Below are 15,890 nucleotides of genomic sequence, written 5' to 3'. Positions count from 1 at the left end.
TTCTCTTAATGAAATAAAAATTAATGAAGTGATTTTACTATAAGTAAAGTGCACCATTATAAGATAACCTTAACTATGTGTAGTATTAATTATATAGAGTAATTTGAGTTAAAAAAAAAAAAGAGAGAAAAGAGCAAATTAGGAGAAACCAAGATGGCGGCATAGATAACCGCCTAACAGAAGCCTCTCACAATTTCAAAAAATACAACTAAAATATAAAGTGGACATTATCCAGAACTACAGGAAAGTTGACTGACTGGAAATTCTACGAGAAGTAAAGAGAAAACCAGAAGGAAAATCAGAGGAGCTGTAAAAGCCTAAGGTACGGAGACACGTTGCATGGGCGGAGAGGACGGAGCCAGAGAGGAGGGGCGGCTGAGTGCCTGGCTGGCATTCCCTAGCAGGAAGGAGATAAAAGCTCCGGACTGTGCTGAACCCCAGTTCCAACAGCACTGAACCCCAGTTCTGGGCGAGACCCTCAGCCCCCAGGCTCATACAGAGGGAATCTGGGCTGTAAGGTGGAAGCTCAGGGGAGTGGCGAAAGGCAGAGGCCCTGAGTTGTGCACATTTCACGCAGAGGACAAACTGTTGATTGAGCTGCTGGATTGCCCTAGCGGGAAGGAGACATAAGCTCCGGACTGCCCTTAACCCCACTTCCAACTGCACTGAACCCCAGTTGCGGGCTCGTTGGGGGAGAGACTAGACTGTCTGGTAGCGGGCAAAACTCCAGGGCACCTTTCTCTCAGAGGTGCTTGCAGCGAGTACCAAAGGACACTGAGGAACACTGAGGCTCAGGAGCCTCATAGGGCGGGGCTAACCAGAAGCCAAGGCTGTAGGCTCCACCCTGAAACTCTGCCCCATCCAAGCTGAGCACAGAGGCTCTTGTAGTTTTCCAAGTCTAGTCAAATAAGGCTGTCTCCTGGCATAGATACAGCTGATTCTCCCACCCTATCAACTCAGGGAAGCAGCCAAAATGCCGAGACAAGGAAACAGATCACAAACGAAAGAAATGGAGGACAAAAAACGACTGGATATAGAGTTCAAAACTACAGTGGTGCCTCACACAACGAACTTAATTCGTTCCAGGAGCAAGTTTGTTATGTGAAAAGTTCGTTATGTGAAACGCGTTTTCCCATAACAATACATGTTAAAAAAAATAATTCGTTCTGTAGCATAAAATACGCTAAGATGACATAAAAAAAGATAAATTTTTTGTTATTATTTTTATTTAGATACATCATGATATAAAAAAAATATTGAGTTTAACTTAAAAGGACGACTGCCGTGATACGTGCGTGATTTAATTCGTAATGAAGAACGATTGCCGCGATACGTGCTTAAGTTAAGCGCAGTGACTAACGACTGCCTGCAGTGCCTGCGCGGAAGGATGCAATACATCGGCAGCGATCGTGGAAGCTCGGGCGAAGCAGTCGTGGAAGCTCGGGCAAAGCGGTCGTGGAAGCTCGGGCGACTTCATTGTGTGAAACGAAGTTCGTTGTATGAATCATGAAATGAAGTTCGTTGTGTGCAGCGTTCGCTGTGTGAGGCGTTCTTTATGCGAGGCACCACTGTACGCTTATAAGATTTTTCTGTAATCTCATAGAAAAGGCCGATAAACAAGTCCTAAGAAGATATGAAAAGGGGTCAACTAGAAATAATAAAGAATCAACTAGAAATAATAAGGGATCAACAAGAAATAAAGAATACATTCTCTGAAATAAAAAATATTATACAGAGTCATAAAAACAGAATGGAAGACTTCAAGATTCATGTCAAAGACTTAGAACACAAAGAGCCAGAGGACACTCCTAAGACAAGAAAATTCAGGAAGTTGAAGATAGTGTAAGAAACTTCTGGGACAACTTCAAGCGAACCAACATCAGAATTATGGACGTCCCAAAAGATGACAGAGAGCAAGATACCGAAAACATATTGAAAGAAATAGTGACAGAAAACTTCTTCCACCTGGTGAAAGAATTAGACTTACAAGTCCAGGAAGCGCACAGAACTCCAAACAAAAGGAATCCAAAGAAGAACACACCAAGACAAATCATAATTAAAATTCCAAGAGCAAAAGACAAAGAGAGAATCTTACAAGCAGCAAGAGAAAAGCAGGTAGTTACCTATAAAGGAGCACCCATACGATTGTCAGCTGATTTCTCAACAGAAACCAATGCAGGCCAGACGGGAATGGCAAGAAATATTCAAGGTGACAAATAGCAAGAACCTACAGCCAAAAATAATCTATCCAGCAAAGCTATCACTCAGAATCGAAGGCCAGATAAAGAGCTTCACTAATAAAAAAAAGCTAAAGGAGTTCATCACCACCAAACCAGAATTATATGAATTGCTGAAGGGGGTTCTTTAGGAAGAGGAAGGAAATAAAGATAAAAATTATGAACAACAAATATGTAACTATCAACAAGTGAATCTAAAAACCAAGAGAATTAAAAAACCTGATGAACAATATTAACTGTTGAATATAATAGAATCAGAGGTACGGTAAGGGAGTGGACTGACAATTCTTGGGAAAAAGAGGAGAAAGGGGTGCGGGAAGAGACTGAACATAAACTGTGCACCTATGGATGAGGACAATGGGGGGTGAGGAAAGGGCAGAGGGTAGGGTGGGAACCTGGTGGAGGGGAAAAAATGAGGAACTTTTGTAATATGAACAATAAAGATTTATTTTTTTTTTAAAAAAGGGAAAAAAAATAACAGGTTTTGTAAATAGGAAATTGTGACTTTTGAAAGGAGATGAAGATAAAAGATGTATATCTTCATATCAATAGTTTATATATAGCCAGCAGATTTTAAAAATACAGGTTATATGAAAACATTCACTTTTAAAAATATATATATTTCATTGATTTTCCACAGAGAGGAAGGAAGAGTGATAGAGAGCTAGAAACGTTGATGAGAGAGAAACATCAACCAGCTGCCTCCCGCACATGCCCTACTGGGGTTTTGCCCGCAACCAATGTACATGCCCTTGACCAGAATCAAACCTGGGACCCTTCAGTCCACTGAGCCAAACCAGTTTCGGCGAAAACATTCACTTTTAATATACTAAGTAACCTCTTGATCTTCTGAAAAACATAGAATTTGTTATTTATTAATTTAAAATACTAACTTTTTTTCTTCTTAGGCCATGCTCTTAAACCTCAGGTTTCCTCTATTTTTACATCGTTTTTGGATGGATTAAAAAAGTTTTATATTACAAAGGTAAGAATTTTTATAAAATGCTAACATTTTAATGCTTAGATATAAATTGATTTTGTTTCCTGTCTTCTCCCCCTCCCAGGTACCTATTCTAAGTATGTTTTCCCATGTTGCTGTGTATATTTCATAGTGATTTTTCATGTTGAAATAAATATCAAAGTAAATTCACAGTGCATTCAATTTCAGAAATTAAGTTCCTAAAAATAACAATTAAATAGTTTCATGCACATAACACTTTTTATAGTTTGAATTTTTCCTTTATAGTAGATATGTAGAAGTGAAATAAGAGTATAGATTTTTTTTTTATATATATATATGTTGATTGCTTAATTCCTTTTCCAAACATTTATATCAGCTTACACTACCTCTGGCAATTTGTGCCATTTTTCTGTTGCATCCTTGCTGTTGCTAGTGGGATTTTTCTTTTATATTCTAAATTTCCTGACTATTTCTTGAAACACAATGAGACAGTTTCCTGTATTTTCTAGATATGATCTTTGTGTGAATTAGTTGTATATGGTTATTTATCCAGTGTTGGCAGCTTAATTTTTTTTCCCCCTCAGTGCTTTGGTGTGTCCTTTAAGTAATGTGATGCCTTTGTCATAAATGTTGTAAATAATTTTTCTGGTCAGGTGTTTTCAAATAAGGGTGTTTTTTTTTTGGTACACAAAAGTTTCAAATTTTTATATATTTTTCTGTGATTATTTAATTGCTTCTAAGCTTAGAAAAGCCTTCTTTCCTTCAGAACTATGATTAGGACCATTTTTCTCTCTCTTGCTATTTTGTTAAATGGGAATTAAATTTTAAAAAAATCTTTTACAATTTGAATTTTTTCATTTTTATAATGTGAGATAGATCTAAATTAATCTTTACTGATTCCTCTACTAATTGGTAACCAGTTATGAAAACAATATTACCTAATTCCTGCTTCTTATATTGATTTGCCATGTCCAAGTCATCTTACTTAATAATAGACAAACATGTAAATTGACCGTACCTCTGCCACACTACCAGCCAATCAGGAGTGATATGCAAATTAAGCCACCAAATGTGTCGGTTAATTTGCATACTCAGCCTCCAAGTGACAGGGGCGGATGCAGGCATTCTGCCCCCATTCCCCATCTCTCAGGAGCTCTGACAGCTTGGGAAGGAGGGGCTGGAGCAGAAAGAGGCGGCTCTGGGACCTGAGCGGAAAGGGGCTGGGCCAGAGTGAAAAGGCGGTGCCGGCAGTCAGGGAAAGGAAAGCCCATTCTAGCACAAATCTTCATGCATCGGGCTTCTAGTCTTATATACTTATCCAAGAAATAAACTCCATTTAGATGTATCAAATTCTTTTTAATTAGCTTTAGTTTCTAAAAAAGTAAATAAATTTAATTGCTATAGGTCTTGTTTTTGGAATTTTTCTTATCACTGTTACCTACCAGTTTATTATTCTAGAAAAATTTTAAAAACTCTTCACCATTTTAGGAAGTCCATATAGATTTTCATTAGAATTAAGATAAACTTGTTTATTAATTTGGGTAGGAATTGACAGGTTTTATAATATTTATGCACTCAGGAACATATGACATATTTTTTAGACATGTTTTTCTAATGAAGTTATATGTTTTAAGGTTATTCTTAGCTGTTTTGAAAATATTATTTAATAAGAACTTATTGTAATATGCAAGGGTGCTGTTGGTTTTTACTCCCCCCCCCCATATCATTTATTAATTTCTATCATTTTGGTAGTTTTAATGGATTCTTTATTATATTTATAATTTTTATAAGTTATTTGTTGTTTTTACATATTGATAAGTCATTACAGTTGACACTGAGATATACTTTGAAGTGAAGTGATTTTTCATAGTTTTATTCTATTTTGATGATCTGAATACAGGCCTTAGTTCTTTTCGATTGCCACGTAAAGTTCCAAAGCTCAATTTAAAATAAATAATTTTTATTTTTCATTTACAGTTGACATACACTATTAGTTTTAGATGTACACCCAGTGATTAAACATCACACATTTATGAGGTATCCCAATAAATCTCACACCCATCAGACACCTTTCATAATTATTCATATACTAGAGGCCTGTTGTATGAAATTCATGCATGGGTAGGGTCCATAGGCCTGGCTAGGGAGCAGGGCCAATTGGGGCCTTCAGGCTGTGGGCTGGGGCCTCCCTTCCACAGCTGCCGGCTGCCAGCCAGGGCCTTCCTTTGTTCCACACTGCCCCTTGGTGGTTGGCGCACATCATAGTGAACGATCAAACTCCCGAGGGGACAGTTTACATATTAGGTTTTTATACATATATATAGATTATTGACTATATTCCTTATGCTATACTTTACATCCCCATGACCAAAGTTCAGTTTTTAAAGAGTTGATGTGTTAGAGTCCAGGCCCAAAAGAAAAAAGAAACAAATGTATTTTGATTTACTGCTTTGTAGGATAAGATTTATCTATAATAATTATTTTATTTTTATTTTTTTAGTTTAAAGGATTTGATCCAAATCAACTAAGTGTGGCTACATTACTGTTTGAGGGGGACCGTGAGAAGGTTCTTCAACATGAAAAACAAGTATATGACATTGCTGCAAAATTTGGGTATGGCTTTCAGTTCATAATGTCAAGAGGAAGCTGAGCTAAAATTATGATATCTCCAAGCAGTTGTTAATGTTCCCTTTCTAGTATTAAATGTGTATTATATGATAATCAACTTAAAATGTTGTGTTACTATACTTTAAAAGTGTGTAGAAAGCTAGACTAGTATGTTGCTCTTGTGTAATCATATATATGACTATTAAATATTGTATTTTTCCATTAATGCTAATTTTATAGCATTTGCTATTTCTTGTGCTAGAGTGAAGTAGGAAAAACCTCAGTCATGTTACTATTTAATGGTAATAATATATGTATAAAAATGCTGTTAATATGTTTTTAAAATCAAATTGTGTTTAATCAAAAGTATTTGATAAATTACCTATACTCCACACCTGTCACTTATTATTTTGTGCTGGTATAAAGAAACATAAAACATTTCACATCTATAACCAACTGAATAATGATTGGGTGGTTTCTGTCTGTCTGCTTGATGGATTATAAGATTGATCTATGGGAACTATACTGAAAATGCCATTCATCAGGACTACATTTATTTTCCTTTCCTCTTTAAGTACATAAACTAACAGTTTTCTGGATACCTATCTTTTTTTTATTCCAGAGCTGAAAATATACCATAAACATTATACTTATTCTGAGTTCTTTGTGTGAATATTTTTATTGCTAGTGCATTTTAATCTTTAGGTATTTATCAGAACCATTTTGTCAGTTTTATTTATTTCATTTGTGCCAACTGTCATGAACTATCTTTTCATGTAATGCCAGTTTTGTTTTCCTCTTTTAACACCAGCCATTTACAACTCAAAAGTAAGAGTGAATCATCCTCAATATGAATCCAGGTCTCCTTAAATACTGATACTAAGACCCCAGAATTATTAGTGTAATTTAGGCAGTTTGCTTATATTAAACAAAACATGTATCAAATTCACCCATTAAAAATAGGTTATGGAAAATGAGGTATCTATTTAAATCATAGGTAAAGCATTAAAAATAGACCTTCATTAAAGTCTCATTTTTTGCTATTACTATTTGTTATTTCTAGTTATGTTATAATTAACTAGTTTCTCAGTGTACCACATCCTTTCTGTGTTGAACAGCTCAGGTTGTCATTAAGCACATGACATAGGGCTCTTTGTATGTTTTTGATACTTGGAAATAATCTCTTTGTGGTTTTCTAGAAGTCCTGTTTTGCCCAGTTCTCTCTAGTACTAGTTCTTTGTTCTAATACCTGAAAGATTCAGGGATAATTTTCTTATTTAAGATGCCATTTTTTCAATCCTTATTCCTCATTTTTTTCTTCTACATAACTACATGGAGGAGAGCACCGCTAAATTTCATTCTGCTAAAGTTTTCATTATTAGACTAGCTAGTGTATTTTATTTTGAACTAGGGAATTATTATTCTTTATTTTCTGGTTGTTATTTTTAATTTTCTGTTCCTACCACCTCATTAGCTTTAAATTGATTGTTTTTAATGCAGTATTTCCAACAGTTGACAACATTTTTCCTCCTTGCCTTCCACACCTATTTGAACTCTGTTAAATACCTTTTTTATACATATAATCCAACAGTACATAATAGCCAAACTTTGAATAAATATTTGTTTGTTTATCCCTGTTGGCTAGTACTGTACTTTAACTTCTAAGAGCTAAGCAGAATAAATATTACCTGTCAGCAATCATGACAAATGTATTGACATTTTACCATAGAGCTTCAGGTAATATGTTATTGTTATTTCTAAAATGTGCACTTATGTTGTTTAATGTAATTCAGTGTGAGCGTGATCAGGTTCACCAGATGGCTCTTTTATGTAAAAAGATTGTCTCTCATTCCTCTTTCATTGGTCTTCCCAGTCCTTCTTCATGAAGTAGCTTTAAATTTGTTAAGAACCTTGTTAATTGTTGTTTGAAATTTGTGGTAGAGAGCAGGAAGCAGGGGTTGGATATTGCTACTTAAACATAAAGCAGTTAGAATCTTAGATTTTGGGGGTTAATTTCTAAGCCCTACTATTACTGAATTTAGAATTAACATCTGATTTCTTCCTGCTTTATTTAGATAAGAAAAATACATGTTCCTGTGTGGTTTGTCACACAAGTTTCCAAACTAGAACCGAGTGCTCCTGACTCCACCCCGCCAGATATTAGAAAAGAGTCTAAAGAAAAATGGCTTGACTTGGGACTACAAATAGGACTTTCTCATCCTAATGTGAGAGATAGACAGTCCTACTAAGTGTTACTTCTCACCAAATACAGACTTAGCATGTGCCTTCTCAAAGATTTCCAGTGCAGGTCTTCGGCATCCTTTTCTGATCTCCACATTATTTTCCTTTTTTCCCCTTCCACCAGGATGAACTGTTTTCTAGGTCAGTGTTGTTTTTTTCTTTCTTGGACTCAGTATTTGACTCTGTTTCATATCTACTTGAGGTATGGACTCAGCTATTTTTCTCCAGGCACACAGCAATTTTCTGATGGGTTTCTTTTTTGTTTTGGAGCTTTGTTTTACTACCTACCTCAACCTCACATCGTAGACATCCAACCCAGAATTCCTGTCCTTTTCTTACATTTTACTCTTAGCTATCTAGTATAAGTTTGCCTTCCTCATTCATTAACATTCCAGCAATACAGACAGCCTTCTTCATTTCATCATGCTTCATTCTTAAGCAGTTCTAGACTATAGCTGCCCTATCAATCTTTGCTACTCCTCTATATGACACTAATTCAAATATATCCAGCTATACTCCTAAATCAGGAAATCTGATTTAGCCACTGAATCCTAGCCTAAAAATGCCTTACATTATTTGTATAGAACAAGGGTACATCTACATTGTGTTATTTAGTTAGCACCAAATCCAAACAAAATTCAGGGGATAACTATAAGGTGTTCATTGAGGCCATGAAGAGAAATGATTCTTCCAGAAAAGGCTTAAGTCACAGAATCCCAAGACTCATACCTAAGAACAAGGAGGTCCAATTAGGGGATAAAAAAAGGAAACATAACAGTTAATTATTAATCATGACCCCAAAAATTCATAAGGAAAAATAATTTTTTAAATCTTATTTTATTGGGGGAATCTTTATACTCTTGAGAGTTTGGAATAAGTTTTATTTAGTTGACTAAGAATAGTTAAAATTTAATTTCTGCCTGGTGATGGAAAGAAGCAAAAATAAAGAAGTGTTTACTAAAGGTAGTGGAAATTATTCATAGTCTTTTAAAATAAGAATAACTTACGCAAAGCAGAACACTTAGACGGTTATGGATTAATTTTAACTGGATCACCAAATGCAATTCCTATGGCTAAAACTAATTGAAATGGGAAGTTCATGTGTTCATAGTAATGAGACCTTATGTGTTGAACTTATACTTCTATCTGTATGTTGCTTCAAAAACTTTAAATATTTCTCTGTATTTTCTATCATTTAACTCATAAGTTCCATAAAATAGACACCATGTCTAATACTCCAAATACTATGTGCTCAAGCATTCAAGAATTGTCTTTGTGTTTAGAAGATCAGTCCAAATACAAAGCCAGTCATTGCACATCTTTATATATGAATAAGGCTATAATAATACATGCATATATGAGTCAGAATATAATAATAAAATAAGAGTATTTTAAGTATCTTGTTTTGATTATTTAAATTTGATTCTCATGTCTAATTTTCTTTTGACAATATGGATAGAAATAGTTGAGTTTATGAGTCAGTTTTGCTAATGTGATTGGATAAAAGTTTGAAATTAATGACCAAACTGAAATATTAAAAGTGCTTTCAGATTTTTGTTATTCAAGCATAGTCTATTGATGGCTCTTTCAGATATTTATGATAAATGAGTAAAGTAAAAATGAGATGGAAAGTAAGTAATATATGTTAATCTTAAGGTGTCGTATCAATTTGGTTAGTTTTATATATTTTTAATAGTTCATTTGAAATTTATTAACAGTTTTTTAATTACAGTGGATTGGCAGCTGGAGAAGATAATGGACAGAGAGGTTATTTGCTGACCTTTGTCATTGCATATATTCGAGTAAGTTATCACACAATTCCCTTGTCAATTTCTGTTGCAGACAATACTTTTTACTTTGAGTGAATAAAATTATTTTCTTAAATTTAACCAACTGTAATTGAGCATATCGTTTTACAGGAACAAAGGATTAGCTACAAATCTACCCCATATTCTCCCATAGTAAGAATTTTAATGTAACTCTAGGTAAGATCTAAATTTTAGTTTACGATGATTTGATAAGGTCTTCCCGTAGCTCCCTCCCCCTTGCCATGCTGAAAAGGAAAACTGCTGTGTTAGAAGTTGTGATTAACAGATTTACAGATCATGAAAGGCAATGGATGATTTTAGGTCTTATAAATAATTTTTACCCCTATAAATTGTCACTACTTTATTTCTCATAATAAGCATTATGGATATACATAAATTTTGTTAGGCATTTTCTCTGAGCATATTGACCATTTTCTCATAATTCTAGAAAATGAAATGTAACTAACATTTCAATGTAACTAACAAGTACAATATAGATACAATTTTAAGTAAGTTTCCTAATAAGATTACTTCATTAAGTAAATGTTAAAACTTAATCAAAAACAAGTTAGAGATTTGGTGGGTAGGGATGGAGATTTGTTTTATCATATTTTTTTTTTATTTTCTCAGTGCTTAATGCTGTTGTCACCAAATATATGTTTACTGAATAAGTGAATGCATAAGAGAAAAACACACATTTTAGATGAGTAATTTTAGGATTTTTTCCTGGCAATCAGTAGTAGAGTTTAAGTGGTTCATTTTTCTAGAAGTAAAAACTTAACATATATTGATTTTTCTACCTTATAAAATTTTCTTTCATATCTTTATATTTCTGTGGTAGCTTATGAATTGCTCTTTTCAGTTTGGAAATTACAGGGATTAGTATTATAAGTTACTTATATAAACATTATATTTTTTATGGTATAAAATATATGTGTTTCTAGCAGTGTTGTTTCCAAATGTTCTTTTTAGTTACTGCAGAGACACACACTATATTTTCTAATTTGTTTTTAAAGAAAAGCTGTTTTTAAGAAAGGGAGATGACTTCTCCTTCCTCTAGTCTCCTCTGCCTCCACCCCACTTTCCTACTTCCTGCTCCTTCTATCCTGATGGCCACTTTTTGGTATAGGTTAATTTGCTGATTAGGCCACTAAAAATCAATTCTACTAGTATTCTCTAATGCATATAGACAGTTCCTGAATAGACACTCCATTCATTGCAGAAGTGTTTGAATTTCTACCATGTGTCAGGCACTCTGCCTGGTGTCAAAGGTACAGAGGAGAACAAGACAGACAAAGTTCCTGTCCTCCTGGAGTTCATGTCTCACTCTTGGGACCACTTGGCAGAGCTCTTAATGGGGTGGATAGTAAAGAGTCATGGAAATTAAGGTGGAAACATGTAACACCAACAGTTGCACAAAGTACTAACAATGAATATGAAATAAAAACAATATTATTGATCTGCATCTGTTGTACTTTCTTGATTTTTGTGTATGTGTCTTAACAGGACTTGGGTTTGGAATACTATGTAGTAGGAGAATCTTTTGAGACTTCTGCTCCTTGGGACAGGTAAAATGGAATAAAATGCCTGTTATTAAAATATGCTACAAGTTGTTCAAGTAATGTGTCTTGGTGTGTGAACATGTCAACTTAAAATTTTATAAAGAACCATTGAAACATCATAATCACCTTTATTTAAATTAATATCTCCACTCCACTATTATATTTGGTAGCGCCCCCCCCCCTTTTTTTTTTGCAGCAAATTTGTTCATGTTCCATAGTAGGAAGTTATTCTTGAACTTTATATTTTGAAGAATCATATTGAACACTGAATGTCACTATATGGTTTTATGTAACTTTGATTTAAATTCTTAAGTGGTTAATATGCCTAAATGTTCTCTAAAATGTGCCCTCCAAATTATATTATAAAACAGTTAATATTTTGTGATATATTATTTAGTTTTTGTATTTGTGTGCATTCTGTTAAGATCTTGCATTTAATTGATTTCTAAAAGATATGTAATTTAAAAATTATGTACTATTTTTAAATTGCATACACATACAGATATTAGTTAGGAAATTAATTATAAGAACTGGTTAGGAAATGTGAGGTGGTTTTCTTAAAAAGTGGACTGTGTTCGCTGGCCGGTGTGGCTCCGTTGGGTTGGAGCATCGAAGATCACAGATACAATTCCTGGTTAGGGCATGTACCCAGGTTTCGGGTTTGATCCCTGATTGGGGTGTACGAGAAGCAAGCAACCGAGAGATACAGTGCTCTCATATTGATCTTTCTCTCTTTCTCTTTCTCCCTCTCTAAAATAAATTTTTATAAAAGTAGACTTGTGAGTTAATTCATAAAAATTCATAAGGAGATTGTTAGTACATTTTATCTTATATTTTACTTTTTATTTATAAAATTAACAACTTATTTGAGTCTATAAACCCCCATGAATTTATCTTTTGGATATTACATATATTAACATTTTGTGCTACGCTGATGTCCTTTTTTTCCTCCCCCAGAAAACGTCTTTACTTTTCTGTATTCAGTGTTCATCTGTGATGGATTATGATTGATTTTGGGTACATTGATGCTCATATTCTATACTTTTTAAGATAACTAAATTTTATAGTATGGATCTGTTACAGCTTTTTATTCTAAATTTAATTTAGAGGGGAATAAATCTTGTCAATAAAAAATAATTAACTAACTCATTGACATCTGACACTTTTGAACAACATATATAGTTTGACAGCTGTTCATAGTTGTCTCAAATACCATTTTAGTGTTTAATATCTTTCTTTCCAGGGTGAAAGTGGGTTAGTATAGTGTTACTTCTTTGGTAGTATGTATTTTCTTGTTACAAAATCATTACTAACTGGTGGCTGTCATTTTGACTTTGTTTTTCCAACTGTGGAAGCTAATATGCACTATCTTTTATTTTTCTTTACCCTTTCTTTATATATTTACATCTTTACTTAATTGACTTCCTGGCAATATCTTTTATACAGAAGACTACATATTTGATTTGTTTTCATTTAAAACAACTTCAGCTGAAGTTTTAAGAAATAAAATTAACGGAAAGCAGCTACTTCACTGACATGAAATTTGTTAACCATTTAGCAATGTTTTTTCTTTCAAACCTTTAGCTGGATAGAGATCATATTTAGCGGCAACCCATGGGATCACGGTCTTCAACCCTCACTCATTAGTAAATCACTTGGCCTTTTCATGCACAAATATCTTAAGGGATTATTGGTTCTACTAGTTTTTGTATACTTCTCAGTGGCCTGTAGCACAACTGCATCTGTGCAGAGTATTTTCTGTGAGGAGTTCTATGGAGGTGTTCTGAAATAGTGTAAGAATGCAGCCTAAAAAAATATCTAAGAGTTCCAAGTAGAAATTTAAAGATTTTGAATACACCAGCATGAGACTGTGATGAAAACCAAGGGAGCGGCCTTAGTCAGTTTGGTTCAGTGGTTAGAAGGTTTCCCCTTCTCTAAAAAATCAGTAAAACATATCCTCATGTGAGGATTAAAAACCACACAATAAAAACATGCATTTTTACCATAACATAAACGAAACATAGATAATATTGATAAATTGTGTTTGCCTGCAGCTCCCATAGAATAAAGCAGAATTTAACTTACAAGCACTGTTTTGAAAAATTAGAATTTATAAAATTTTCAAGTACTGTAATTTATAAACATAAAATATGACATGCTAATAAAATATTAAAATCCTTCTCATATTTATATTCATACTAGAGGCCTGATGCACGAAATTTGTGCGTGGGGGCAGGGAGTGTCCCTCAGCCCAGCCTGCACCCTCTCCAATCTGGGACCCCTTGAGGGATGTCCAACCACCTGGAGGGATAAGGCCTAAACGGGCGGTTGGACATCCCTCTCACAATCCAGGACTGCTGGCTCCCAACCTCTTGCCTGCCTCTGTCTGATTGCCCCTAACTGCTTCTGCCTGCCAGCCTGATCACCCCTAATCACTCCACTGCTAGCCTGATCTACGTCTAACTGCTCTCCGGCTGGCCCGATTGTCCCTAACTGCCTTCCCCTGCAGGCCTGGTCCCCCCCACTGCCTTCTCCTGCTGGCCCAATCACCCCAACTGCTCTCTGCTGCTGGCCTGGTCTCTCTCAGCTGCCCTCCTCTGTTAGCTCCGTCACCCCTAACTGCCTCCCTGCTGGCCTGATCGCCCACAACTGCCCTCCCCTACAGACCTGGTCTTTCCCCATTGCCCTCCTCTGCCAACCCAGTCACCCCTAACTGCTCTCCCTGTTGGCATGATCGCCCACAACTGCCCTCCCCTGCAGGCCTTGCCCCCCCGGACTGCCCTCCCCTGCAGGCCTGGGTCCCCCCCAACTGTCCTCCACTGCAGTTCTGGTCCTCCCCTCCCCCCAACTCCCCAACTGCCCTCCTCTGTAGGCCTTGTCCCCCCCCAACTTCTCTCCCCTGCAGGCTTGGCTTCCCCCAAATGCCCTCCCCTGCAGTCCTGATCTGGTCTCCCCCCCACCCCCAACTGCCCTCCTCTGCCGACCCGGTCACCCCTAACTGCCCTCCCTGCTCGCCTGATTGCCCACAACTGCCCTCTCCTATAGGCCTGGGTCCCCCTGACCCAACTGCCCTCCCTTGCTGGCCTGGTTACCCCTAACTGCCCACAACTGCCTTCCATCTTGTGGCGGCCATCTTTTGTCCACATGGGTGCAGATGACTTTAATGTTTTATAAAGCATAATCTAATGTTATTTTTATCACATTTGCTTTCACACAGTCAAATCAGCCTTGAGACTAAAGATAGGTCAGTCTTTGGAGTTTCTTTGGTATCTTTTCTATTTTCATGATTCTAAGGAGACCAGAGTTTAAAATACAGAATCAATATCAGTACATAGCTGGGATATTTATTGGAGGATAAAGTGGCTTTTATATACTTTAAGAGTTTTATTTTCCATATGAAACAAAGTATGCAGTTAGAACAATATGTTCTAACTCACATTAAAACATAAATTAATATTGTTAAATATTATCATTTTCCCCTCGCCTGTTTTTACTGATTTAATATCAAACAGTCTAGCGTAGCTTTAACACAGGGTTACATGTCCAGTCAGTTTTTTTGAACTGGATGTTAGCTCAGTGCTTTAGAATAGGCTATTGTACATGTGGGTATAATATCACAATTATTAATTAAATTATTTTAAATTAAGAAAAACGTTGTAGACATAGATATGATTGGTACTTCTATAATCTAGAATTGAATTTTAATTAGCATGTTTATAGCTTCAAAGCTTTTAAAATATTGCAATTAGATTTATTTTGAAATTGGGTTTTCCTAAGTGTAGGAAACAATGTTCTGGAGTCTGGAGTACACTGGTGTCTTTCCTATGGCTAAAAAGAAAGGAGTTTGCTCCCTTTAATGTTATTAATGGAAGACTCAGTTTGAATGATAAAGGCTCTTTTTCATTTTTTAAGGAATAAGTGTGAAAGCTTTAGTTAAGAGAATTTCTGACATGTAGGATGACAGATAAAGCAGCATTTATTAGATTTTTTTGGTAACTTATTTGAAAACTTAATATGGTATTCAATTATGTTTTCTAGAGTTGTAGATCTCTGTAGAAATGTGAAAGAAAGAATAATAAGGGAATGCAAAGAGAAGGGTGTTCAGTTTGCTCCTCTTTCTACATGCAGGTGAGTTTTTTTTTATTCTTATAGTACTTCATATTCTGAAAAAAACTATTTTTTAATTAATGGGAAATAATTGGCTAGCTGAAGGGAAGCTTCAGTCTATTCTATTTAGCAGGCTTTCCTAAACTTCACTTGCCACCTTGTTAGGATTGTGCCACTAATATTTTTCATCAGTCCTGATCCCTTGAGAAGTAAAACACCCCTTTGGTGAGTGAGCTTGTAGCTATCTGGACAGCATGATGGTGAAGACCCAGATGTCTGAGCACCTGGAATAAGAGAAGACCTTCTTTACTGAAACTATAAATTATTTGTGTGTGTGTGTGTGTGTGTGTGTGTGTGTGTGTGTGTG

General features: G+C 35.5%; 1 protein-coding gene across 1 annotated transcript in view; it reads left to right on the top strand.

Annotated features, from left to right (window-relative positions):
- Positions 1-15,890, top strand: part of AGPS (alkylglycerone phosphate synthase) — a 106,129-nt gene that overhangs the window by 68,646 nt on the left and 21,593 nt on the right. Inside the window, exons 13-17 of the mRNA XM_036421106.2 lie at positions 3,146-3,222; positions 5,699-5,811; positions 9,779-9,848; positions 11,361-11,422; positions 15,455-15,544. Coding sequence (XP_036276999.1) covers positions 3,146-3,222; positions 5,699-5,811; positions 9,779-9,848; positions 11,361-11,422; positions 15,455-15,544 — 412 coding nt within the window. The remainder of the gene's footprint in view (positions 1-3,145; positions 3,223-5,698; positions 5,812-9,778; positions 9,849-11,360; positions 11,423-15,454; positions 15,545-15,890) is intronic.

Source organism: Pipistrellus kuhlii, unplaced genomic scaffold (genome assembly GCF_014108245.1).
Source record: "Pipistrellus kuhlii isolate mPipKuh1 unplaced genomic scaffold, mPipKuh1.p scaffold_m20_p_7, whole genome shotgun sequence".
Taxonomy (NCBI): domain Eukaryota; kingdom Metazoa; phylum Chordata; class Mammalia; order Chiroptera; family Vespertilionidae; genus Pipistrellus; species Pipistrellus kuhlii.
This window is presented reverse-complemented; position numbering and strand designations above follow the sequence as displayed.